The sequence below is a fragment of the Penicilliopsis zonata genome (assembly GCF_001890105.1).
Source record: "Penicilliopsis zonata CBS 506.65 unplaced genomic scaffold ASPZOscaffold_1, whole genome shotgun sequence".
Classification (NCBI taxonomy): domain Eukaryota; kingdom Fungi; phylum Ascomycota; class Eurotiomycetes; order Eurotiales; family Aspergillaceae; genus Penicilliopsis; species Penicilliopsis zonata.
This window is the reverse complement of record NW_019208911.1, coordinates 3274654-3299314: the sequence shown is the minus strand read 5'-3', so window position 1 is coordinate 3299314 and position 24661 is coordinate 3274654. Positions and strand designations below refer to the sequence as shown.

Here is a 24661-nt window from a genome sequence, read left to right as displayed (position 1 = left end):
GAGGGACACTAGACACACGGTGATTTAAGAATGGTGATTAGCTTTCTATTGATCTAATTTACAATTCTATTTTGTGAATTTACATGTTATACATCTATTGGCTTAAGCCCACTCGCCTACCCGCTCGAAATGCTTGATCACCTGCGTGGCCTCCATGGTGACCAGCATGCGCGAGAAATCCACAGAGGTGATCTTGGCCTCGACCATGCTAAGTACGTCGACGGCTGGGAACTTCTCGGGGATGGCAACGTGGCAGCGGACGCCGAGAGAGGTGATGACTCCTGCGTAGCCGTAGCCGTACTCGGTGCCTATCAGAGTGGTGTTGGAATAGGGTCTGTGAAGCAAGCAGGGGAATGTCTCTGGAAGGGTGCATTCCCCAAAGTAAAAGCCCCGGAAGAGGAACATGCAGGCCCAAAATTGTTTAGAGGCATTGTCGACCGCGCGGATCCGCGAGTGTTTCCACCGCGAACGGGCGATGTACGTTTCGACATCCTCTTTAGAAAACGGTAGGGCGGAGGCGTCCTGGGAGGCATCAAACTGACGGCCATGTTTCTGTTCGAACCGTAGCGCCGCTTCGATCTGGTAGTGGGCGATTAAGTCGACGTAGCGGCGGAGGGGGCTGGTCGATTTGACATAGGCGTCGAGGCCTAAGGGTGTGTGGTGAATCGGGGTGGTTGATGAAACGCCGCGGGGTGCAGCGTAATCGAACCAGCTACCTCCTCCGTACTCCGACATGTTCTTGTTGGTAAGTTTGGGATATTCCGGGTGATACCAGGTGCCATCATAGACGACGGGAATATTGCGCTCCGCACACCATTTCCCAGAAACCCAGCAGGCTAGGTTCATGAGTGGTGCGACAAGATTGCGCTTGCTCAGGTCGGGGACTTCATGAGGGTCAAAATCTCTCATGGTCACTTGGATCACCGGATCCCCTAGAACGTAGCGCCCCGTATGGACCTTCATATTGTAAGGTTTCATCGGCGCCTTTCCAGCGCTCACGCGGACAGAGTTTTCAGCCGACAAGGGCCACTCCATGGCACCGTTTTGTTTTCTGTACTCGCGGAAGGCCAGTATGAGCTTTCGTAGGATGTGGAATCTTTCCTCGTCGTCTGATGACATCGATTCTTGGATGCCTTTTCGCGTGGAGTGTCGAATGAACTTTCCACCCACGGTCAGCTCCCGAGCTTGCCGGCGGGCATCGGATTCGAACAGAGTGCGTAATTTGTCATGCGTGATGTAGATAACATTCCTGATCGTTCCGTTTCGGATATCTGTCTCCAACACGTCTCCGCTCAGGTTCATCTTGGCGCTGAAGGTGAGGGTCGGTCGGCCACTGGACAGACTGAAAAATTTCTGTGTCATTCCATCTGGTAACATAGGGTATGTACGTTCTGGGGCATAAACCGTCTGATACCGTGACGCAGCATACTTCATGATCGAAGTATCATGAGAGATGAAAGCCGATGGATTAGCAATATGGACCCGGATCCAAAAAGTGTCATCGGACCCGGGAACAGGTTCCAGAGAGACACCGTCGTCAATCTCCTGGGCGTCTACATCATCCACACAGTAGACCGGCAAATCACCCCAGTCGGTTCGCACATCACACATTCGGTCTTCAAGTTGGCTAGCATCCAGTCGCTTACTGGCATCCAATGCCTCCTTCCATTGGGCGTCTGCTCTAGCCGAGATGGAATGGCCTGGAAGAGCAAGGCTCTGGTCCAGCAACCGCATATTCTCCCACGGGGTAGAAACACCTAACTCTTGAAGCAGTAAGGGGGCAGATGCTGAACTCACGTCCATCATGTCATACATCCCCGTTGCTCGCATGATATGACATCCGATTGTGCGTAGCGCGCCGGAAGTCATGCGACGAGGAGGGATGCAGAATAGCTGAAGATATTCAATGATCTTCTGGTCATCGGAATTGAACGGTTCCGTTCCCACCATTTTGTAGACCAGGCCGTTCCCATCCTCCGGCGTGAATCTCTGTCCTGAAGGGCCCACCATGGACATGACCGTCGGCGATCTCACTTTTCGACTCAATCGAATGAGCCGCTGGGCTTTTTGAATAAAACTCTGCAAGGGGTTCGGGTTGAATGCCACCTTGTGTTGCCCTAGATTAGCCAAGATGTGTGTCTGGTGGTCGTGAACCCATCCATGAACGGTTTTGATGAGGTTTGCAATCCTTTTCGGTTGAACAAGGTAGTGATTGGCGAAGATTGAACTGCGATCGTTCTCGATGAGAAAAGGAAATTGGCGGGAGGCTTTATGCACGGCGAAGAGAGAGACAGCATCCAGCTCGTCTTTATTAATAGCGAGCACCGTTTCTGCTAGCTCTTCCAAAGTATACTCAACACAATCATCATTTTCGGCCACTAGCGCATGCATGTCATCAAGGCGCGTCGAATTCGCCCGATAAAACTCCTTCGCCTTCTCGGAGAATTGGTCCATCTGACGCAATAGGGGGGCACCCAGAGGTCTGGGTATTCCGCCTTCTATGATTGACTGCAAAGCCTCACCGAGCATGGCAGTGCGGTCTGGAATATGAGGGTAAAGAGGCTGTAATAAGTCCGGGGAAGCAAACCCCTTGACCACGTAATCGAGGCTTCTATCGAACCCAATCCTCCATTTCCCCCTGTCGGTGTAGAACTGATGCTGTTTTTGAACAGATTGAATATAAATCGCAAAGCTGAGACCTCCATCCGCACTAAACAAAGATAAATAGTCAGTATTATGGATCCTGATTCGGTCTGGGTGGAGGGCAAAGTACTATGGGAAAGCCACTAGATCGCCAGGCTCCAAAAATGCATGTATCCCATCCCCCTCGTCGGCAGTTTGAGAAAAATCGGAGATGTCCTCGTCGGCTACTCGTAAAGCATCGGTCCCAGCATCATGTATTTCTCGATTATCATTCAACATCGATCCGACCCAAGGCATTGACGAGTCTAGTCCTTCGTTCGACGTCCCCGGTCCTCGAACTGGGTCGAGTGTGTTCGCGTGGTCCTCTTGCCATTTACGCAAGTATTGTCTGATATCTCCAGATATTCGAGACTCGCTATCGAGGAGGATTGTCTTTCGTGATGAGAATGTTTCTTCCTTCGGCTTGGCGAGAGTCTAGAGCACCATACATGAGAATAAAACCGATTCAGGCTGATGTAGGAGTACTCACCTTTTTAGACTGGTTGAAGTGCCGTTTAGAGATATAAATCTCAGTGAGCGGATATCTACCTTGTTGAATAGATGGTCGCAGTCCAGAGGCGGCCGTAGTAATTGATGCAGCACAGCGCATGCAGACCCAGCTCTTCTCAGATGCCCTTTGGGGCAAGCGAGCCCCCCGCAGTACCGACGCCATGTCACAGCGACACACGCTGTTAGCGACAAGAGAATCAGGGTTCTGGTCCGAAGATTGTCTTTGTCGCCCACGCGATGACAGAGGAAAACTGCAATCATTCTGCCGGAACTAAAACGCTCACCGCCTTGGCGGTATGTTTCTGCTTCCTATGCACTCCTACTCCTTCAGATTGTATGCCCTGCAAGACCCTGTGTTTGGTTTCAAAGGGGGACTATCAAAGTCTCTGGCTATTAAACTTGTGCATATTGGCCACTTTTGCTGAGAGGAGGTGGAAGAATGGGCATTGTTTGGATCCAATACTGGATCTTGCTGCTCTCTATACACTGGAAGAAGACTAACCCTACACCCCAGATTGTGTTGCCCTCTATAATCATCAGGTTCATGCGAATATTTGGGACTGGTGATTTCAAAGAAAAGTCGCTGTCTCCAACGTGGTCTTTGACCAACGGACTAGATGGTTTCTATCAGAAAGTCAAACTGTCAAGTAAAAAAAGTGCTTCAAAAGCTGATCAATATCAAATCAAGATGGTCTTCAGTACCCCGCCGAAAAGAATCGCCCTCATATGCTTATAAAATAGTAATGCTTCAAACTGCCTACTCAATGAAATTGTTCTTATAGCGTTTATCTCTCTGCGAGCAAGCGGCTTCAACGGCTGAGAGATCTTCAGTACAAGGCAGTGAACGATTGTCAGACACGATGATTCGATATCCTATGAGAACACTCATTAGGTCGGTTATGCTAGAAGCAGAGTTGGAGAAAGACATGGAATATTCCCAACCATGCCACCGTCCTTCTTCTAGGCACTTTGTATTCTGAGAAGTGTTGCTCAGGCGACAAGTCACAGGAAATCGACTCAAGCGGAATTAAGAGTAGACCAGTCTAGCAAAGGTAACAGAAATAGATCACTCGAGGAGCGTGTGGAAGAGCAAAAGTGGTTGAAGCAGAAAAACATCGCGTCGAGACTTGATCAAGGAAGGTATTTGATCCTGCCTAAAGGAGTTGGTCACGGGCCGGTTCTCTTCCCTCGTCCAACCTCTCCCTGCCTTCTGGATAGCAGTAGACGGACAGCAGCATTCATTTCCATCAATTCATAGATCTTTGGTCCCTTTTCTTAGCATTTCTTAACCTTCTCCTTGATCAGTAGAAGGAAGACGCACACTATCATTCTGATATAAGACTGGAAAAGCACAGGAGACGGTCTTCACTAGAGAAAAGCCCACTAGGTACCATCCAACTCCTTCTCAAGGTAGTCCATTCTAATTATAGGGAGCTTATTAGTGATATGTATAAATTCGAGAACTTAGATATTGATTTGCCGAACCCTACATGACATCTATCTTTCAAATTTCAACGCCAAAGTTGATGGAACAGAAGCCTTTTCTTCTTGCCACTGAATCAGTCAAATCCCTTTGCTCTTTGTTCAGACCAGATTGAGCATGAAACGCCCATACTCAAGGATCAAGAATAGATTAATCTCTATTCAAGTTATGGACTGCGATCTAGATCTAGCTAACTGCACCAGCACGCGCTGATCGGCAGTGCCTAGACTTCACAGCCACCTCAAATAACTATTCATGGGGCGAAGAGATACAGTGCCCGGATCATTCCACGCAAAGTGCATCTTGACAGGGTCTTTTGAGTCTGTACACCTACGTACGTGGCGCAAATCTCCAAGCTCAGGGCTTTCATATCCTACAGAAAAACCCAATGGGTCGGATACTATTCACGGACACGAGTAGAAGCATGTGTTTCACAATACTGATTGATCACCTTCAACAGGCTCCAGCCCGGTATACAAAGGACATGGGCCAAGGGAAGTCTCCACCTTCAAGCCCAATCCAAAATTCCGGGAAAATAGTCTGAGATATACTACATGAGTGACTCAGGAAAAGCAGTCTCAGTTTCGCTTAGACTCATAGGACTGTTGGCTGAGAAGCGCCAGCTGCATCCCCAGGATCTTCCACGCAAGCGCCGGTGTGGAGGCACCGCGGCTGATAGACGCTATTCCAGCCACTGGAACCAGATCAACAAAGTACGATTGCTGTTACATGATCCGTCAGCCCTTATTTAGTAACGTGCATATCCTGGGGGAAGGTCTCTGGGGGTGTCTTTGATATTATTCGCTGTTCGAGCGCCTGCTCTGGGCTCCATCAAACGCCGCGGCTCTGAGGAGCCTCCTTCATCTTTGTATACAGGGTCTAGAACAATAGACCTTGACAAGGTCCAAATTTAGATGACCATGTTTTGTTTCATTGAGCAATTGTTGTTTTAGAAGCCTTCATCATGCTATATAAAGGCCTTTCTTGCTCGCTCGTCTCTTTGTTCTTGGAATCTAAACCAACAACATTGATCTCGTCTTCTAGCATCCTATTCCCTTTCTTTCCCTGTCTCCTTCCTATTTTCTTTTCTTTTTGCATCTTATATTTCTCTACAACCCTTGACTATCATTAATAGCACGACATCTCTACCTCGCAAAGCGATAGTGTTTTGCCGCCCTCCTTGACAACGCCCACAGCGACCAACTTCAAGTTTACCAACTCAGCTTTTCCTTCTGTTATATATACTACTCTATTAGTATCATAAAACTCAAGATGCTTTCCGCAAGATACGGTGCTCTGGGGGCGACTTTCCAGATCTCACGCCTCTTCCAAGTTTGTTCTCTCATCGCCATCATTGGGATGACGGCCAATTTCATCTCTGAGATCATCGGTGACGACCTGACACCCCCAAGCGTTCTAATTGGAACCATCAGTGTGGTGAGTCGAAGAGAGGAGAAGAAACAAAACCAATATTGAAGGCTCTCTCCACGTTCAGAGTCTTCCTAACAAGTCGGGTTATATAGACTTCCATCGCGGCCATCTACTGCATCATCTCCACTATTCTGTTCATGGATAATATCCTTCCATTTCTCCTCGGTGCCATCACGGACGGGCTGGTTCTTATCGCTGTCATCGTGGTGGCGGTTGTGGTGGGCAAGCCGGTGTCGTATCTGGAGTGCAATGTCATCGGGGATTTGACAGGAGACAGCACATCCGCGTATGACTTCACCGTGACTCTAGAGAATGCTCTGAATGAGGCGGGGGGCAGGATCAAATACAGCGACTGGATTGGAGCGTCCAAGGCGATCTGTTTGGAGACGAAGGCGATTTGGGGATTGACTATTGCGCTGTGGTGAGTGAGACCCTTCCCTTACCTGTACTAACACTAACGGGTCTGCAGCATCCTGTTCTTCTTCTCCACCATCTGTAGCGTCTGTCTGTGGCGCCAGAAGAAGCTCAACTCCGGCGAGAAGCTCGAGGGATAAATAACAGCAAAGGCATTGCACCATTTGAGCCCTGGAGGCGATGGGATACGGCTGGGTCAGCACTTACGTACTTGACAAGCACATTCACAGGACGAGAATCATGGAGGATTAATAATAGGTCGGGTCGGCTTTCTGTCAAAATTCTGCACATTTCGAGTTTTACTGTTTCCAAATGCAATGTGTTAAACTGTGTATATGTTTGTAGCCCGATATTCGGGGGTTTTCTGTGCTACCTTCCGTTCTAGGCACAGCCCGTTTATCTCACTTTTCCACATGTCTGTCTGACTTCACTTCTGACTTCACCTTCTGACTTCATCTATCCACATCAACAAGCACCATGGATCCATCATTATTGACAGCTCCGCGGGTTTTTCAGATCACAGAGCATGTCCTCCCTTGCCAACATATCCGCGAGTACCCACGGGCGACGGCTACGAGCCAGGACGAAACGCTGCACCTTGCGGTCAAACAGTACAGACCGCGCGACAACTTGGACCCTCGACCGGGGGACATTAGCATCATCGGGGCGGCTGCCAATGGGTTTTCAAAGGTAAACAGTTCAACAGTTGTAACAATCCAAATACGGTTGCTGATGGTCAGGAACTCTACGAGCCGCTCTGGGTCGAATTGCACCGCGCGCTGGAACAAGCTGGCGTCGCCATCCGCGGCATCTGGATCGCAGACGCGGCGAACCAGGGGGCCAGTTTTGCGCTCAACAAAGAGAAAATCGGCGATGACCGTAAGTCTTTTATTTTGTGATTTGGTTGGAGGGCAGGTCTAAGAGCCCAGCGTCCTGGTTCGACCACTCTCGCGATCTTATCCACCTGGTGAACATCTTCAGGGAGCAGCTCCCACGCCCCATTATTGGCCTCGGCCACAGTATGGGCGCTACCGAGCTCGTCCAGGTATCACTGGCCCATCCACGTCTCTTCCACAGCGTCATCCTCATCGAGCCCATCCTCTTTTCGTCCTTCAACTTGGACGATCCCTCTGTAAAGGCTGCAAAGTTCCCACCCGCTGTGCACGCGGCACGACGCAAGGAGACCTGGCCGTCTCGCGCAGTGGCTGCGGAGGAATTCCAGCGCAGCCGGTTCTATAAAACGTGGGATCCGCGTGTGCTGGACCTGCACATTCAACATGGGCTGTGCGAGACGACCTCTGAAACCAACGAGGTCACACTGGCAACCCCCAAAGCCCAGGAAGTCTTCAATTACCTCCGTCCGACGTTTGTTCCGCCGCCGCCGCCGCCGCCTCCTCCTGGCAGTGGTCCCTCGGAGTCCCCGCAGTTCGCAGACCCAAGTGCACTACGCGACATGCCACATGCCCTGGCGCAGCAGCAGTCGAGTCGCCGCTCTCTCTTCTACCGACCCGAGACGACCATCACGTACACCAACCTGCCGCACCTCCGGCCCGCGACGCTCTTCGTCTTTGCAGCGCAGTCGATGTTCGTCTCGAGCGCATCCGACCGTGCCCGCCTCGTGGACCGCACCGGCTCAGGGGTCGGGGGCAGCGGCGGCGCCGCAGCCTCGCGCGTGCACACGGTCGTGGTCGAGAAGACTACACACCTTGCTCCGATGGAACGCCCGGGCTCCGTCGCGCGGGAATGTGCTGGCTTCATCCTCTCAGAAGCCACACGCTGGGTAAGGGGCGAAGAAACCCTGCGCGGAGAATGGCGCGGCAGAACAGGACACGAAAGAAGAGAACTCACCGCGGAATTCGTGCGGTTGTTAGCCGTTGCCGAAGAGAAGAGTAAATTATAAAATTTATCTACATGATACATTGAATATAAATGAGAAAAAAAAAAAAAAAAAAAAAAAAAAAAGTGTCTACCCCGAGCTCACAGGGGGAATAATCCCCACCTCATCCCCCTCCCGAATCACATTTTCATTCCCATTCGCATTTCCTTGGACATCCACATATTCATCTCCCAGGCTGACACTGCAGCTATCCAGCACTTTCTCCGTGATACCAGGGTACCGCTCTTCCAGGACGGCGAAGAGGCGAGACAGGGGAAGCGGCGCGGGGAGGGATTCGCTGTGTTTGCCTGTGAAGCTGGATGCGGTGGAGAAGTAGTGGATTATAAATGACATTATGCCTTGATAGATTAGTTATATATATGGGTAAGGATTGAGATGACAGAATGAAGTGAAGAGTGAAGTGAAGAGTGAAGTGAAGAAGAGACGCGGGGTTGATAAGATAAGACTACAAGGATTACGTAGATACTTCAGTGATAACTAGTATTTACTATTTACTATTTACTATGTACAGTAGCTGCCAGCGCTTTGAAGGCGCCCAGCAGGTCCCGCCTCAGATCTTCCCAGTTCTCCAGCCCGATGCTGACGCGCAGCAGTCGCGGGTCAACCGTCGAGTCCGACATGGCGCGCCACTCGATCAGGCTCTCGACACCCCCGAGACTGGTCGCATGGTGGAAGAAGGACAGATGGCTGGGCAGGCGGCGCGCGAGATCTTCCTCCCGGAGGACAATCGCAAACACGGGGCCAAACCCGTTGGGCATCTGCCGTTGCAGCCAGGCGGGGTCGTCCTCCTGCTGCTGCAAGCTTGCGTGGAAAACGCGGTGGACGACGGCCTGGACGGCGGCCTCGTCGCTCCCGGGAGTAGTTGCGTGAGGCACGCGCAGGATCCCATCCAGCCAGGAGACTAGACTTGCGGCGCTCTGGCTGGCGCGTTGCACGCGGATCTCCAGCGTGCGCAGGCTGCGCACCCCAAGCCAGCCCTCCATGTTTCCCATGACACTGCCGAGAAACAGGCGGTCGTCGTGCAGCTGTTTGGCCCATTTCGGGTTTTGCGTCGCGAGCACCCCGCAGAGGAGATCGCTGTGGCCCCCAAAGTACTTGGAGCCCGAGTGCATCACCAGGTCGGCCCCGAACTGGAACGGATCCTGCAGTCCCGGCGGGGCAAACGTGCTGTCGACGATCAGGTACGCGCCGCGCGAGTGGGCCTTGTCGGCATAGCTCTGGATGTTGAACGCCGTGCCATGCGGGTTGACGGGGGTTTCCAGGTGGATGACGTCGCCCGCTTGCAGCTGCTCCGCGGGGCAGTCCAGGTCGAGTCGCTCGAGACCCGTGAGCCGGGAGAAGATTTCGATCACCCCGTGGCACCCGTGGTAGGCCTGGCCGATCGCAATCCGGCGCGGGTTCAGGAGCGTCAGCGCGGCGTTGAATGCCGCCAGGCCAGACGAGTAGCTCACGGCGTGTCCGTTGAGCAGGGACGAGAGAATGGTTTCGAACCGACTGTAATTCGGAGCGGTGTGGCGGGAGTAGATGTGTGTCGTGGGGTCGAGATCATACTGAAGCATCCCACTTAGCGATGGAACGTAAACAACATCCCCATGAGATAGGGGGGAGCTGTGGTACATACAGTGGCCTTGGTCGCTGGGGCCAAGTCATCGGGATTGTCGGGGTATCGGAAGGTTGTAGATAGATGAAGTGGGGGAGCCACGTCAGTGACCACATTCAGAGGGTCATCGGCGTGCAAGGCGCGCGTTGAAGAGCCCAGCGGGGTATTATCGGCCATGGCGATGGAGCAAACAGAGGCAGGAGGAATATAGCAAGCTGCAGGAGTAGGGATGAGTAGCAGAAGAAGAGGAGGGGAGAAGAAAAAGAAGAAGAAGAAGCGGTGGTCGTGAGGGGGGTCGGCTGTCACGTGGGGCTCCCAGGTTCGTTGTATCACGTGATGCGTATAGATCGATCAACATTGCAGAGGGAGTTGAAGGAAAGTAAAGTAAACAGTAGGAGGTTGGACTAGCGGCGAAGCGAGCCCATGCGCGACGGTTCCCTCACCGAGCTGGGCAAGGCCGCCTGGAAGTTCCGCCGATCTAGACAAGTGAGACGTGAGCAGTGGTGGGAACAGAAGAGAGGAGAGAGTAAGGACGTACCGGCTTCGGCATCAAAGGCAATGGCAATGTCGTCGTGCTCAATGGGATACTCGGGCATATCGAGGCAGACAAAGTCGGCCGAGGGATCGTCGTCGGTCTTTGGCAAGGCGAATTTGGCGTCCACGATGCGGATGCCAAACTTGCCGGAGCGACTGAAGCTTTCCATGTGGTCGGTGCTCTTGAGGACAAAGTTCAGGCAGCTTCCGTGGCTAAAGTCTCCAAAGAAGGCCAGCAGCTGGATGACGGTGTCTTGCCGCACCACCTGGATTCGAGCCAGAGTGGCCTCCCACTTCTTGTAGATGGGGACGACCATTCGCCGCCGCGAGATGGTGAATGAAGAGGCGACCCCGTCGAATAAGACTTTGAAGCCAGTGACGGCTTCTTCAAAGGCATGAAGACCTGAAATAAAGTATTATTACAAGTAGAGGTGTAGAGCTGCAGAAGGAGAAAACATACCCTGCATATTGGCGAATTCGAATCGTCGAACCATTGGCTGTGTCTTGGCCGTCTGGAGAAATTTGGTCAACGTGTCGGGCATCTCCTTGCGGATGAGGTTATCGGCCACGGAAACCGTGAGATCCTGCTGTCCAGGGCGATAGAGGCTCAAGCCAGTCTGTTTATGAACATCCAACCGGAGCTTCAATTCACCAGGGCCTAGAAGACATTAGTTTTCTTTAACAAGTTTTTTGGAGAAGGAGAAAGCGAGAGGCTGACCTAGATTGATCCGATCTGTCACAGACCCCCACTCGGTGGAAACGATGACCCGCAGATGCTCTGAAAGCACCGTGGGACCGTAGCCATGCTCGACAAACACATGATCCTGGTCAATGACCAAAGCATGGCCGGCGGGAAACTGGATGTGCGAGACCGCGGGGGGCGACGAGCCGTTGGCCTTGCTAGCCGGCTGCTCGATCTTGAACGATTGCACGGGAATGTCGGGGATCTTCAACTCTCGCTCGCGGGTCACCAGGCCCAGCAGGAGGGAGTGCATGGTGGTTCGGTCCTTGACTTCGTCGAAAGTGAGCAGCATGGAACGGGTGCGACCATCTTCGGTGACTTTCAGCAGCAAGGCGGGCGCGCCATTCTCGCCCCGGAGGAGCCCAAACACAATTGGCGCGCCGTATCCCAGCAGATGGCGGACGCTGCTCAACGTCTTGACTTTGGGGTGGGTCACGACCGAGAGCCGAAACCCCTGGTGCATGCTTCGGGTGCCTGTCCCCTCGGTGACCGTCACCGAACGTTCAAACAGTCGGAGCCGGCACTTTTCACTGGGTTCCGGGGGGAAGGCCTTTTGCGGCGCGGGATCCATGTACTGGAAGACCTTGATGGTGTTCTCGAAAACGACCGATTCGCCGGCTTCGGGATGGAGACTGGCTTCCGTCTTCAGGGTGTACTTGACGATGTTCCAGATGATCTTGAAATCCTCTTCTTGGAACTCGACGTTGAGTTCGAATCCTCGCGGCAGCTTGACCCGCATCGAATGCGTCCTCACCTGCCACTCCACGTCGTCCCAGGTGGGCCCTTGCTTGCGGTCGCCCTGGATCATCACATTGACCAGCTCGCTTTGGCTGCTGATGCCCGCCAGGACGTACCAGTCGGCACGGTCCCGGATGATGGACAGGACACAGGGCATGGAGTACTGGCGCGAGTCGTCCTCCTCGGAGCTGACGTAGACGTCGACGAACATGCTTCCGTAGCTGAAATAGCGGCTATTGTCGCCCAGCGGCATCATCTGCACGGTCGTCGGCGCCCGGCCGGATCGATCGACCAGCATGGACCGCGTCGCAGCCCCGGACAGCACGGCCGAGACATCGGGCGCAAAGGAAGGATACTGCATCCAGATGCTGGTGTCGGTGTGGTGGTCCGGAGCGGAGTCCTGGGTGGGCGAGAGCGTGCCCAGGATATTGTTGCGCTTGATCGACATAGCCAGGGAGCGGAGATGATTCATCATCCCCTGGTGGAGGCCCAACAGATCGGCCAACGGCTTGTCTCCGGTCGTGTTGGCCACGGCCAGCAACGCATCCACGCCCATTGCCCCGTACCTGCTCAGCTCCCGGTGTTGGGGCACCAGTTGTTCATTGATCCACAGGGATTTGCCCAGGTCAAGGACGGCCTGCTTGGCGCTCTCGGACGCGGCCCGTCGGCCTGCGCCTGCGCTGGGGGGCCGGGAGCGCGCATACGCTTCCAATCGAGTCTTGCCACGCAGGAACCACCATGCCGCCGCCCGGATCCATTCTGCCAGCGACGTTTCCGCCAGGGGCTTGCTCGTCTCCGCAGCCAACTGGAAGAGGGACTCGTAGCGTTCAATATGGCTTTTGAATTCCACAAAGGCCGTGTCTCCAAACTGGTTGGCAATCGAGCGTAGGGAGATTTTCGGTGGTTGAGAGTTCGTCTGTGGGGGGGGTGGTTGCGGGCTCCGAGAAACGTCGCGGACATCACGGCCGTCCCTACTCGGCGGCGGCCGGTCGGCGGCGCCATGGTCCTGCGGCATGGCTCGATAACGTGGTGGAGACTTGTGGTGCTGGGCCAAGCCTCCTCCTGGGGTCAGGTTCGCGGGGAGATTGGGATCGATGGGGCTGGCATCGCCGCTTGGTTTCCGCATGAGGGGACTGGGCGGGGACCGGAGGGTGTTGGTCGTCGAGGAGAGGCCGGTCTCTGGCCGGCCAACTGGTGAGACTGCATACGGGCTATACGACGCTGCCGGGGGGGAGTTTGACGCCAGAGGTGGATGTGGTTGTGGTTGTGGGTTTTCGTTGGCAGGCGATGGCGGCTCTCCGTGGTATCGATTGTGCAAGGCCTGGCCCTCTTCGGCCTGCATCTTGGCCCGGACACGCTGAGCAAACGAGTTGGATTCGGGCGAGGCGCGGAAGGACAGGCGGGAGCCGGCGTCTCCCAGATTCAGCGCCATGAGGAAATCGGCATCCTGGGGGCTGTTGATCAACAACGGGTGGCCAGAGTCCAGCTTGGGCCCACCTTTGAGCAGTTCCGGGGGGGCAGCCCGGTGACGATCGCGATCTCCAAACGAGGTGTCAACTCGCAAGTCCGTGGGCCGAGCAGCAGGATCGGTGGTCTCGGGAGCCTCTGGGCGGGCGAGCTGGGAGGGAGGGGCGGCGGGGTGGTCTTGCGAACGGGCCTGGTTCGCCTTGCGCATGTCGCGAGTCGGAATCTCGCACTCATCGCCGCCCTCACCCATGACCGCGGGTTCCCTGGTACTGAATTTGACGCGCAGATGCTTGCGCGGCCGGGCTTTCTTGGGACTTGTCGTGTGAAAGGAAACGGGCGGGAAGGCATCTGTAGCCGAGGAGGGATTCGAGCGAGGCGAGGTGCCGGTGACATCGTGGGTCGATGGCAATCGATCGGGCGCCGAGACCTCGAGGCGGGTAGTCATGGGTAGACCGCGCGGAGTCGTAGCAGCGACGTGGTGCTCAACAGGCTGGGGGCGCGAGGCGCCTAGAAAGGCTTCGACCTGCTGGTCGGCGGAAACCAGGTGGTTCTTATCCTTGGAGAAGAGCTTGTCTCGCCAATGCGGTCTTTTGAACGCCTTGCGCTCAGGGGCCACATAGGCCAGCATATCATCAGCAGGCATGATAAGAACGGCGTCTGCTGGCGGGACTGAAGTTGTTGATGTTGGTACGACGATCACGCTATCACCATTGCCCACTTGACTTCTCCAGCGCGCGATCTGAGATTCCCTCTGTTATTATTTCCTCCTCTTTCTCTTAATTTTTTTTTTTTTTTTTTACCGGGATTTATCGGTATTTATCGGTCTGAGGGGGAACGGTCTTGCTGGTGCCCCGGTGGGGTGGGAGAGAGTGATTCTATGGGTGAATAGCAGCGGGACAGTCAAGGATAACAGAGCGACAGGAAAGAAAGAGAACCAGGCTACCCAAGTCAGCGCCGAGTCGTTGTGTGTGTACTGTGTAGGAATTATAGGGGAGAAAAGAGCAGCGACGCAACGTACCTCCGGTACTCCAGACCAGCAAGCAGCCAAGTCGTAGCAGCAGAGCTCGGGTTAAGATTGGTGGTGGAGCAGGGGACAAGTGATCTGCCACACAGCAATTAACGAAGATTGATGACTGGGCCACTCGAAGGACGAAGGGGCCCCTTTCAGGGGATAAGGGATTTTTTTTTTCCCCTCCGTACGGAGGAGGACTTACTCACCCGAGCAACGAGAGCAGCGGCAGAGCAACGGTTATTGCGTCTCGGACGCAGGCTGGGCCAGCAGCAGTAGATAAGAAGGCAGCAGATTGGATGAAACCGATGGAAACCTGGCCGAGCAGGGTCCGACTCCGACGTCCCTCGAGGGCGGTTCCGCAGGTGCCAGGCGGAGGCTGTGTTCGCTGCAACCAGGGGAGAAGCTTAGAAGTCAATTAGCAGTGTCTCTCCGCAGTGGGGGGGGCTAGTTGAAGCACGAACAGTTAAATGAGCGTCCTATCAGGAGTTCGTGCTTGTACCAGACTCGTAGCCAGTACGAGGGGGTCGACGAGGTCCAGGAGAGTGCAGGAGAGGAGGATTGTTGTTGTTGTTGGTTGCGTTTCAGCGAATCCTCGGGACGTCAATCACGTGGAGACAACCAGCAGGCAGGCACGGAGAGGTACCAGGTACTCCGTACAGAGGACTACATAGAGGAGAAATGCTTCAGCCTGCAGCAGTGTAATTATTATGTAGTTCTACGTTACTATTCTTCTCTCATGGAGCAGCTTACGCAGTGCCCAACGAGTCGTTACGTGGACGCATCCGTTGCGTGCCTGGCGTAAGCCTATCGGCCTCTCCACTGTTGTCTGAGTGTCTCTCCTGAAACACCGGTCCACTTGGGGACAATAGGAGATAATTATAAGATCGTTTAATATTTAGTATACTACCCTAGCTAGTTGGCTAGTTCTACCTAGTAACTAGTTCTACCTCGTTAACTACTCAGTACAGAGTAGTTCCTACTTGTAGTCTAAATTTATTGCAAGACAAATATTTCTGCCTCAGGCATAAAGCGTAGATCATGTCATGTGATGACTAGCCCCTTTAGGCTTAGACTGGACTCCTCGTAACACTCGTCATCGTCAATACGGAATCCTGCTTTCATTCATTCATTCATTCATTTTGTCTCCAGACCGAGACTATCTTCTGTACACAGTACAGAAGACATCCTTTTTACTGTTTGAATCACGCTCAATATCGACTGGCGTCATGGATTAACTGTAGACCAGGGATCAGCCACTGATGGTAAGGTCATTCTGAATCAAGGAGACTGAGCGGTCAGGATTCTCAATTCTTAAGATCTTCCATACTTCAGGTAAGATCCTACTACACTTCCACGTACGCCTACTCATAGCTGGAGATCACAGGCTACCTTGTTATCGAGAATCGAGGCAATCAGACAGCGGTGCGACGGACTCGTGAAACGGTGCTGACGGAGTACTACTACCTAACATACATACCTACTAGGTAGGTACTTTACTCTGGCAGCGTCATACATGGATGCAATATCATTCTTGAACCTCCATTGAGCTCAATTCATAGAATGTCTGTGATACTATGAAGAATTCTACCTCCAGATTCTCTAATAGGCTGCAAATTGCATGAGAAGCTATTACTCATAAAGATATCTCTTAAACACTGTCTAACGTCAATATAATCCATTATAGGTTATAAGTAATTAGTAGGTAATTATCATACACCATAGCTATAGCTATAGCTATAGGTTCTAGGAGTACTGAGTACTGAGTAAGTACTGTAGGTAACCCGCACTAACCTGGATGGAAATAAACACCGAGACTCCCTCGTCTCGTTTCTTAACACCAACAACAACGACTACAACCCCGAGTTTTATCAAGAATGGCCTCCCAGCAGCCAGACAGGATCCGCAGTCCCAACCCCGTCTTGTCAGGCATTTCGAGGCTCGGTGAGTACGACAGAAGTACTCCGTACCAGGAGCAAGCTCAAAACCCCGCGAAGCGAGCAGATCTCTCGAGGAGCAGGGAAACGGCTGGTCCGATCTGTGGGATACAGGAGACGATCATTTCTGGGATAGGGGGGAACTGTCTGCTGCGTTGATCGAGATCCTGGAACAACGCCAGGATCTGTTCCGTCCGGTGGTGGATGGTCGTCGGAAGAAAGTCTTGTGAATCCAGTATTTTCCTCCCCCTCCTCATTGAGACAGGTTAATTTTGCTATGATCTCTCATTAATATGCTGGTTTACTCCTAGGGATGCAGAAAAGGCTACGATATCGTCATGCTCGCTCTCCATTTCGACGCGTACGGACTAGATATCTCTGCGAGACTTCTTCAGGGAGGGGAGTACTACGACCTCATCTATGACTATACAGTGGGTTCAATTTCTATGGAATCGGTCACTTAAGTGTGTCTAGTTCATCTACGCTCTCTCTACCCCCATCGTTGCGTCGACAATGGGCAGCCCGTATGGCCGAGCTGCTGCAGCCAGGAGGATCCCTGGTGTGTCTGGAGTTTCCACTCTTCAAAGATACTCCGTACCAACCTTCCAGGACCTCTTGGTCAGATAGCTCAGGTTGCACAAGGTCGCCTGGATCCTCAATCTGTCAGTATATAGCATAGTCCTCCGTACTCCGTACCTCTACAGTACCTCTACAGTCTAGCTATAAATCGATCGTATGATACTGTAGCTACCTATAATATTATTTACCTATTCGACATTATTCAACTACTGACATATTATTGAATATTTACCACAAGTACAGAGGATCATAAGTCTGAGATAACTAATAATAGCTGAGACTGCGCCTTGTTTGCTAATCTTGGAATCGCTTCTGCTCCACCTCAGATTCTCCTCGTCAGCCCCTTTGGCTTCTTTCGACCGGCAGAGACTCGCCCATTTCCATCCTCCCTCCATCGCGAATCAATCAGAAAAAGAAAAGAACTTCCCCCTGCTTGCTTTTTTCTTCCCTCGCTCGCTACCTCCCTCGTTCGCTTCGCCCTCGTTCTCCTGTGCTCGCGCGTCCGGGCGGTTTTTTTTTCCCTGGCAGTGGAGCAAAAGCAACCTCCAGCTCGTTGAAGGGAGCAACAGAACCCACCGGCCACGTCTCGACGCATGCCTTTGACTGGTTCATCGCTTCATCAAGACGGATAACACACGCATTCGCTTACTCCGTTTCCTATCCATTTCCCACCGTCGAACATCCTCGCTCTCTCTCTCTCACCCCTCCCCCCCTCCCCCTTCCCTCCGTACCGCGGTCGTCGTCGTCTTCGAGTCGCTGTCCACGCGTTTTTTTTTACAACCCGGGGGAGGACCTGCTAGTCCACTGCTGTCCACAGTTCGGATTTCAAGGGTTCGCCTCGGTTCCAGGCTGGGTCAGGGTCAGGGTGAGGGTCAGTCGATTTTTGGGGGGGACCTTCGATAATAAGGAGAAAAGAAGGGGGAAAAGAGGGAAAAAGAGGGAGAAAGAAGGGGAAAAAAAAGAAAGAAAAAACAAACAAAGGCTACGGAGGAATTCCATGGGCTGACCTCGCCGAGGAGGTCATCCCGGCTGCCGTGAGCCGGTCGTGATGACGCATGGGAGAAATAAGACAACAATGCCCACGTCGGGGAGATGCTTCTCCCAGGGACAAGAATGGGCCGAGATACCGACTCGCAGGCGGTGGTGGAGGACAGGGAGGAGGGGGAGGAGGAGGAGGAAAGGAGCGTCGTCGTTGTCGTCGTCGTCGATACCAGGCGGATTGCTCGGGGTGATGATGATGATGATGTTGTTGTTGATGGTGCTGGTCCAACCGGCCAGGGCGGCTCTGATACAGTTCCAGAACTGCCTGTCGCAGGACATTGTCGAGTCGCAGCCTCTTCAGCTGCAGTTTGTGCCTCTGGACGTCTGGGCCTCGTTCGACTTTGACAACCCGCTGCGACCGTTGAACATCACCGTCTACGGCAACGTCTCGGGCACCGCCGATGGCTCGGCCTACTATCCCTCCCCGGACAACTCCTCGTGGAGCAATCCCAACGATACCTATGGCAAGATCCCCTATGTCTACAAGGCCACCAACACCCTGACCACCCTCGACGCCGCCTCCGGCGTTCTCACCTTCTCGCCGTGGACGGACCGCGAGGGATTCTGCAGCGCCCTCGTCCAGGGCGATTGTCCCCTGGCCCCGGTGTTTTATGTCGACCAGTCCAATCTCTCGGCGCTGCCCGCGTTTTCCATCAAGCGCAACATGTTGACCAGCTATCGCTTCTCCACCATCTGGACCACCCTCGAGATCAAGTCCGGCGATACCGCCGTCACCCCGCTGGGCTGCATCTCCGTCTCCGTCACGCCCGATCTCGGGGGCTCCCTCCGCGCGGCCCTCACCTTCACCCCCTTGGTCATCCTGATCCTCGTCGGCGTCGCCACCGTCCTGGCGGGTATGTACACCCCCTGGGGGTCGACCGACCTGTTCCGCTGGACCAGCAACTACGGCCGCGACGAGGATGTCCTGCGCCTGGTCACCCCGGGCTTCGCCGACTGCCTGCAGTACATCCAGTTCGCCGTCCTGACAGGCGCCCTCTCCCTCAACTACCCGGGCTACTACCAGCCCGTGGTCGGCCAGGCCGCCTGGTCGACCCTCATGTTCAACCAGAGCTTCCTCCACCCGGATCAGGGTCGCAACCCGGTGCAGGACGGCGTCTACGCCCTCAACGGCTCCTACGGCCTCCAACGCCTGACCCAGGTCGTCGGCATGGAGAACTCCAACGACGTCTGGCCGGGCATGATGGTCTGGCTGCTCGCCCTCGTCGCCAGCGTCACCGTCTTCGCCCAGCTGGCCTTCGCCCTGCGCTGGCTGCGCCGCGAGCTCGCCCACATCCCCGAGGAGGACCTGCGCGCCAAAAACATGCCCTTCGCCGTCGGCAACGTCATCCGCATCGTCTTCGGCTACTGCTTCCTGCCCCTCATCTCCCTCTCCTTCTTCCAGCTCGTCATCGCCCCGCACTCCCCGGCCTACACCGTCGCCCTCGCCGTCGTCGTCATCCTCATCCTCCTCGCCTTTGCCGCCTGGATGGTCCGCGTCATCGCCGGCACCCGCCCCAAGGCCTTTCTCTTCGACGACCTCTCCACCGTCCTCCTCTACGGGCCCCTCTACAACACCCTCTGCGATGACGCCGCCGCCTTCGCCCTCGTGCCCCTCATCGTCAACTTCGCCCGCGGCGTCGCCATCGGCGCCCTGCAGCCCTCCGGCATCGCCCAGCTCGTCCTCCTTGCCATCTGTGAGGTCGTCTTCCTCCTCAGCCTCGTCGCCTTCCGCCCCTTCCCCTCCCCGACCTCCATGAACCTCTACCATGGCTGCTTCGCCTGCGTCCGCTTGCTGACCATCCTGCTGAGTATCACCTTTGTCCCCTCCCTCAACGTCTCCGAGGCCGCCCGCGGCTGGATCGGCTACGTCATCCTCATCCTGCACGCCGTCGCCCTCGTCTTCGGCTTCTTCCTCAACGCCCTTCAGACCCTCATCGAAGTCATTGCCCGTCTCGCCGGCGCCGGCGGCTACGAAGGCGGCGCCACCCGCGGGGGTCTCACCAAGGTCTTTGGCATGCGCCAGCTCTCCCGCCGCGGCACCCGCCGCCGCGCCGGCGTCGGCGTCGGCGTCGGCGCCCGCCAGAGCATGGGCTCCGAGGCCGCCATGCTGGCCCACGTGGACGACCGTATGTCCTCGCAGTTTGACGGCTCCCGCCCGCGTAGCCTTTCGGGCAACTCGGCCATGCTCCTGAATCGTGCCAGCGACGCCCGCATCAGTGCAGCCTTTGGCGACGGAGGCCGCAGCGTCAGTCACAGCCGCGCCAACAGCAGCGGCCCTTACACGCCCACCACCCTAGGCGGTGGTGGCGGCAGTACCTTCCTCCTCCACAGCACCACCACTGGCAGTAATTCCCCCAAGAGCGCCGGGGGCACCACCGTCATCGGCATGCCACAGCCGCATGATCCCTACTATCGACCCCCGCGGCCTCGACGCCGCGCCGCAGACGCTGCTGGCGGTGGTGGCCAGTCATCATCCATGGATAAAGGTCGCTACAGCAGTGGCGGTCTCAGTACCGCCATCCGTGCGGTGGGGGATAGTGGAGATGAAGATGGCGGCAATGGCGGCAATGGCGGCGGCGGCGGCGAGATGTCCATCGGCCATGAGGAAGGACCCTCGATATCAGGGCGGGCGACGCCCGTCCCGGCCTACCTCCCAGCGCCCAAGGATGACCTAGACTACGACGATCCGCGGCAGTCGCGCACAGACTACGCCGTGCGCGAGGTGGACTTTTACTACCGGGTCCGCGGGCCCCCGCTGTCGCAGAGCGGCACGCGTAAGCTCAAGACCGGGCCTGCGGATCCCACGGGACCGGTCTCGTCGGCGACGGGATGGTTCCGCAGCCTGTTCAACGGCAAGACGAAAGAAAAGGGGAAAGGCTTCGAGGTGGTCCGGAGCTCGCGCGCCCCGCCTCCGGGTCTGATGATCCCCCCCGAGCGCGACGCCGAGTTGTTCAACGAGCCCTACCGTGATGATCCTGACGATCCCGCCAGTCACTCTCGTCAGGCGTCGCAGACCAACCTGCCGTATCGTGACTCGGATGGCGGCCTACATAGTAGCAGCGGGAGCGGGAGCGGCGGCGACGACGTCGACGTCGACGACGACAAGGATGGTGAGGATGACGATCACCACGAACGGAAAAGTCAAGATTTCGATCTCGCAGAGGCGAACCTGACGCTCCCGCAAATCGATGTCGGAGGTGGGATCGAGCTTCCCAGTCGGATGGGCTCGTCGCGCACCAGCGGCAGCCAGCCTGCGTTGCGCCTGGAGACGCCGTCGATCCCGGCGCGCAGCTCGAAACGAGGCTCCTCGGTGGGCTCGATCGATTCCGAGAATCTGGGAACGGAGATTGCCGTTCCCAGTCTACCCGATGATCACCATCACCTTGGTTTTGTCTCCTCGACCTCTGGCACAGGCCGGCTGCCCTTCACGGCAGATCGGAACCGCAACCTGTCGATCGCGTCGACGACCGTCTCGACGCGGTCGAGCCAGAACATCGACCGCAACGGCAGCATGGGCTCGCGGGTCGAGCGGCCGTCGAGCATGGGCTTCGTCGTCCACCACCGCGCGCAGGACAACATCCACGAACCCAGTCCGGATGAGCCCTCGTTCACCGGCAGCGCCGCGGAGCTGGTCACCGTGCCTCTACACCCGACGGACTCGCATTCACTATAATCAACTCTCTCCAGTCAACCTGGTCCTTTTTTCCCCTTGTTTTGACAGTCTTTGGCAGTCTTTCAGGTGATACGAATCTCCTTGGTCTTCTTGGTACCCTATCTAATATAGTATATCCTCCTTTCTCTTCTTCTGCTCTTCTCTTCCTCTGTTCTCTTCTCTGTCATCAAAAATTGCTGCTATTAGCCTGTTTGCTTGTCGGTGCTGTACATCGGTTCGATTCGTGTGAAATAGGTCAGGTTGGTTATTCTACATTTGTAGTGTGTAGTTACGTCCATTCTATTCTATATAATAATTTATTCTTCATTCTATTCATTCTATTCTATATAATGATTTATTCTTCATTCATTTCTCTCTTTACCGCCTTCGACCCCGCGACTCTCTCTCTCTCTCTCTCTCTCTCTCTCTCTCTCTCTCTCCTGTCTACACAATAACCAGTAACGCTCTATTCTTCATCTATTCTTCATCTATTATCTCATTTCTTCCCTATTCGCTCATCTTAGACTCTATCTCTGTTATCCAAAATTCCTTCGTATCACGCGATCGAGTCACCCTCGCCGACCACGAGATAGCAGCGCCCGACGATTCCAGAAGCCTGCTTACGACGAACTCTGCCTCAACGAATAATTAATTCATTCCTTCACTGTTTCTGTCTACGGCCTTGACTTCACATCACTGTCTCATCGGTATAACCCTTCAATGACGGTCTGTCGTGCCACCGCCGGAGATTGGCGTCTGCGATAACAGCCTCTGGCACTATCTCACCTCCTCTCCATCACTCTTACGCCTCATCAAGTCTCTCTATTGATCCCTTTACTCTCTTCTTTCAACTCTCCCTCCTCGCCTCATCATCTGTGATCGTCGTTGGAAACCTCCATGTTCTCCAGTTCGCCCCCCGAATCCTCCTCCTCCTCCTCCGCCGCCGCCGCCGCCGCCGCCGCCTCCCACCGTCATCAGATACCAGCATCGAGAGAGGAATCGCCGGCTGCTGCATCAGAGCGTAAGAGAAGGCTGACAAACTCGTCGGAGAATGTGTGGCCGCGCCGGCCGCGGCCAAGCACCAGGACGGTGATGATCGAGTCTTCTTCACCATTGGCAGCGTCGACGTCGATGGAGGAGTCGGTTGGATCGACGAGTTCGAATCCCATCGATTTGGCATCATCCTCCCCGCCTGCAGCTCGCGGCGGCAGCAATACGCAGATGTACAACAGCAGCAGCGGCAGCAGCAATACGCAGATGTACAACAGTCATATGGATTACACGCTCCCCCCCTGGCAGCCCGACTCGGAGGTGAGCGAGTGCCCGATCTGCCGTACCGCGTTCAGCTTCTGGTACCGCAAGCATCACTGTCGCAAGTGCGGCCGTGTCGTCTGTGCCGCCTGCTCGCCCCATCGCATCACCATCCCCCGTCAGTTTATCGTCCGACCCCCGGACCAGCCGTGTCCATCATACCCGGTTGCCGCGGGGCGGACGACCGCCGGCGTGGCACAGGTGATCGATCTGACGATGGACAATCATGGTGGTGATGCTGCGGCAGCGGTGGCGGCGACAGCTCACCCCTCTTCTTTTTCTTCTTCTTCTTCTTCTTCCGTTACACTCCTCAACCCGGCTCTCGGCGGCGGAGAGGAAGTGCGACTATGCAATCCCTGCGTCCCGGATCCCAACCCAGACCCTCCGCGAAGATACCCTGCGGCCCGGACCAGTGAGGAGGGTGTCTTGACGGCCACCGGTTGGCCGTCGACGCCTTACGGTCTCGCTCCGAATCAACCGCGTCATCGGCCGTACCATTCCGTCTCATCCATACACCATTCTGTACGTTTTCTCTGTATACCTCTGTATACCTCTGTTATGTTAGTCCTGCTAATAATCAGGATGTTCATCCTGGTCGACGGACCGTCGGCTCCAACGACTATCTCGGCTACGGGGGCTTCGGAAATGCATATGGTCCCATACGCTTCCACCCAAGTTCTTCGATGTCGCTGGCGACAGCGACGACCTCGACTCCCTCTTCGCTCCCCGCCCGGCATGGCGAGGCCCGACCGCCCTGGTTCTTCTCCGGTTCAGAACCCGAAGTCCCCTCTCGCTCGCGACACCACCACGTCCCCCGGGGCCCCCCCGTTGACGAACGCGATCTGTGTCCCGTATGCAACCGGGCGCTGCCGCCACGCAGCCAGGACGGCAGCGAGGAGGCGCGCGAGGCACATATCCGCGAGTGCATTGTCAGCCATGGCTCGCGCGTGCGCTCGCCCTCGTCCCGGAGTGACAGCAGTGGTGGCGGTCTTCTCCCGGTCTCCTCACGGCCACCCTCGCCCCTCCGCATGGTGACCTTTACCGCAACGGAGAAGGACTGTCTAGGCCAGGAGGGCAGCGCGGCCGAGTGCACGATCTGCATGGAGGAGTACGAGGTCGGACAGCCGCTGGTGCGGCTCGAGTGTTTGTGCAAGTTCCACAGGCGGTGCATCGTCGAGTGGTTCGAGCGCAAGGAGGAGTGCCCGGTGCACAAGGTGTCCTATTGATTTTTTCTTTTGGCTTTGCTTTCTATCTTCAGCGTATACCCTAGACCTGCTTATACTCTATATACCTTGTTGAATCATACCTATCTCTATACCAATTCATATTTCTATACCTATACCTATACCTATACCTATAAATATCTCTATATACTTATATAATAAGTCATGAGTATCATTAAAAAAAAAGAAAAGAGTCCTCTCCGTACAGCATCAAAGCCCGTCTCCCACCCGCTTCTCCCTCAACTCACTCAACCTCGTCACTCCCTCTCCAGCAGACACCGCTTGGTCTTCGTCTGTCTGTCCGTTCTTCCATGCATCAGGATATTTCTATACTACATATTCTCATTAATCGACACATCCTGGCCCACTGATTCCACCGCCGCTGGTCGGCCATCGGCGTCTGTGTTCCCC

The 24661-nt window shown here is 55.1% G+C and overlaps 8 protein-coding genes across 8 annotated transcripts; 5 read left to right on the top strand and 3 right to left on the bottom strand.

The window, feature by feature from the left end:
- Positions 1–26: 26 nt before the first annotated feature.
- Positions 27–3402, bottom strand: ASPZODRAFT_108705 (hypothetical protein). Its single transcript, XM_022720968.1, has 3 exons — positions 3173–3402; positions 2774–3117; positions 27–2710 (listed from the first exon to the last, which is right to left on the bottom strand). Exons 1-3 carry the CDS (start codon positions 3353–3355, stop codon positions 103–105), a joined length of 3135 nt encoding a protein of 1044 aa, XP_022586251.1. The 5' UTR covers positions 3356–3402; the 3' UTR covers positions 27–102.
- Positions 3403–5716: 2314 nt separating this feature from the next.
- ASPZODRAFT_127866 (hypothetical protein) lies at positions 5717–6800 on the top strand. The gene is made up of 3 exons (XM_022721857.1): positions 5717–6112; positions 6199–6527; positions 6576–6800. Exons 1-3 carry the CDS (start codon positions 5948–5950, stop codon positions 6658–6660), a joined length of 579 nt encoding a protein of 192 aa, XP_022586250.1. The 5' UTR covers positions 5717–5947; the 3' UTR covers positions 6661–6800.
- Positions 6801–6991: 191 nt separating this feature from the next.
- ASPZODRAFT_127864 (hypothetical protein) lies at positions 6992–8425 on the top strand. The gene is made up of 3 exons (XM_022721856.1): positions 6992–7210; positions 7261–7399; positions 7450–8425. The coding sequence occupies exons 1-3, from the start codon at positions 6998–7000 to the stop codon at positions 8418–8420; spliced, it is 1323 nt and encodes a 440-aa protein (XP_022586249.1). The 5' UTR covers positions 6992–6997; the 3' UTR covers positions 8421–8425.
- A 61-nt stretch (positions 8426–8486) lies between these two features.
- On the bottom strand, positions 8487–10194 carry ASPZODRAFT_148962 (hypothetical protein; the record flags this gene model as incomplete). The annotated part of the gene is made up of 3 exons (XM_022725440.1): positions 8487–8755; positions 8920–9967; positions 10039–10194. 3 exons carry the CDS (start codon positions 10192–10194, stop codon positions 8487–8489), a joined length of 1473 nt encoding a protein of 490 aa, XP_022586248.1.
- Positions 10195–10376: 182 nt separating this feature from the next.
- ASPZODRAFT_22174 (hypothetical protein) lies at positions 10377–14294 on the bottom strand. Its single transcript, XM_022727878.1, has 3 exons — positions 11270–14294; positions 11012–11209; positions 10377–10954 (listed from the first exon to the last, which is right to left on the bottom strand). Exons 1-3 carry the CDS (start codon positions 14139–14141, stop codon positions 10422–10424), a joined length of 3603 nt encoding a protein of 1200 aa, XP_022586247.1. The 5' UTR covers positions 14142–14294; the 3' UTR covers positions 10377–10421.
- A 2090-nt stretch (positions 14295–16384) lies between these two features.
- ASPZODRAFT_12549 (hypothetical protein) lies at positions 16385–16674 on the top strand (the record flags this gene model as incomplete). Its single annotated transcript, XM_022721430.1, has 2 exons — positions 16385–16451; positions 16505–16674. 2 exons carry the CDS (start codon positions 16385–16387, stop codon positions 16672–16674), a joined length of 237 nt encoding a protein of 78 aa, XP_022586246.1.
- A 1513-nt stretch (positions 16675–18187) lies between these two features.
- ASPZODRAFT_108698 (hypothetical protein) lies at positions 18188–22051 on the top strand. The gene is made up of 3 exons (XM_022720967.1): positions 18188–20523; positions 20608–21117; positions 21211–22051. The coding sequence occupies exons 1-3, from the start codon at positions 18255–18257 to the stop codon at positions 21735–21737; spliced, it is 3306 nt and encodes a 1101-aa protein (XP_022586245.1). The 5' UTR covers positions 18188–18254; the 3' UTR covers positions 21738–22051.
- A 1659-nt stretch (positions 22052–23710) lies between these two features.
- ASPZODRAFT_57161 (hypothetical protein) lies at positions 23711–24253 on the top strand (the record flags this gene model as incomplete). The annotated part of the gene is made up of 1 exon (XM_022728668.1): positions 23711–24253. The coding sequence occupies one exon, from the start codon at positions 23711–23713 to the stop codon at positions 24251–24253; it is 543 nt and encodes a 180-aa protein (XP_022586244.1).
- Between the last annotated feature and the right edge of the window lie 408 nt (positions 24254–24661).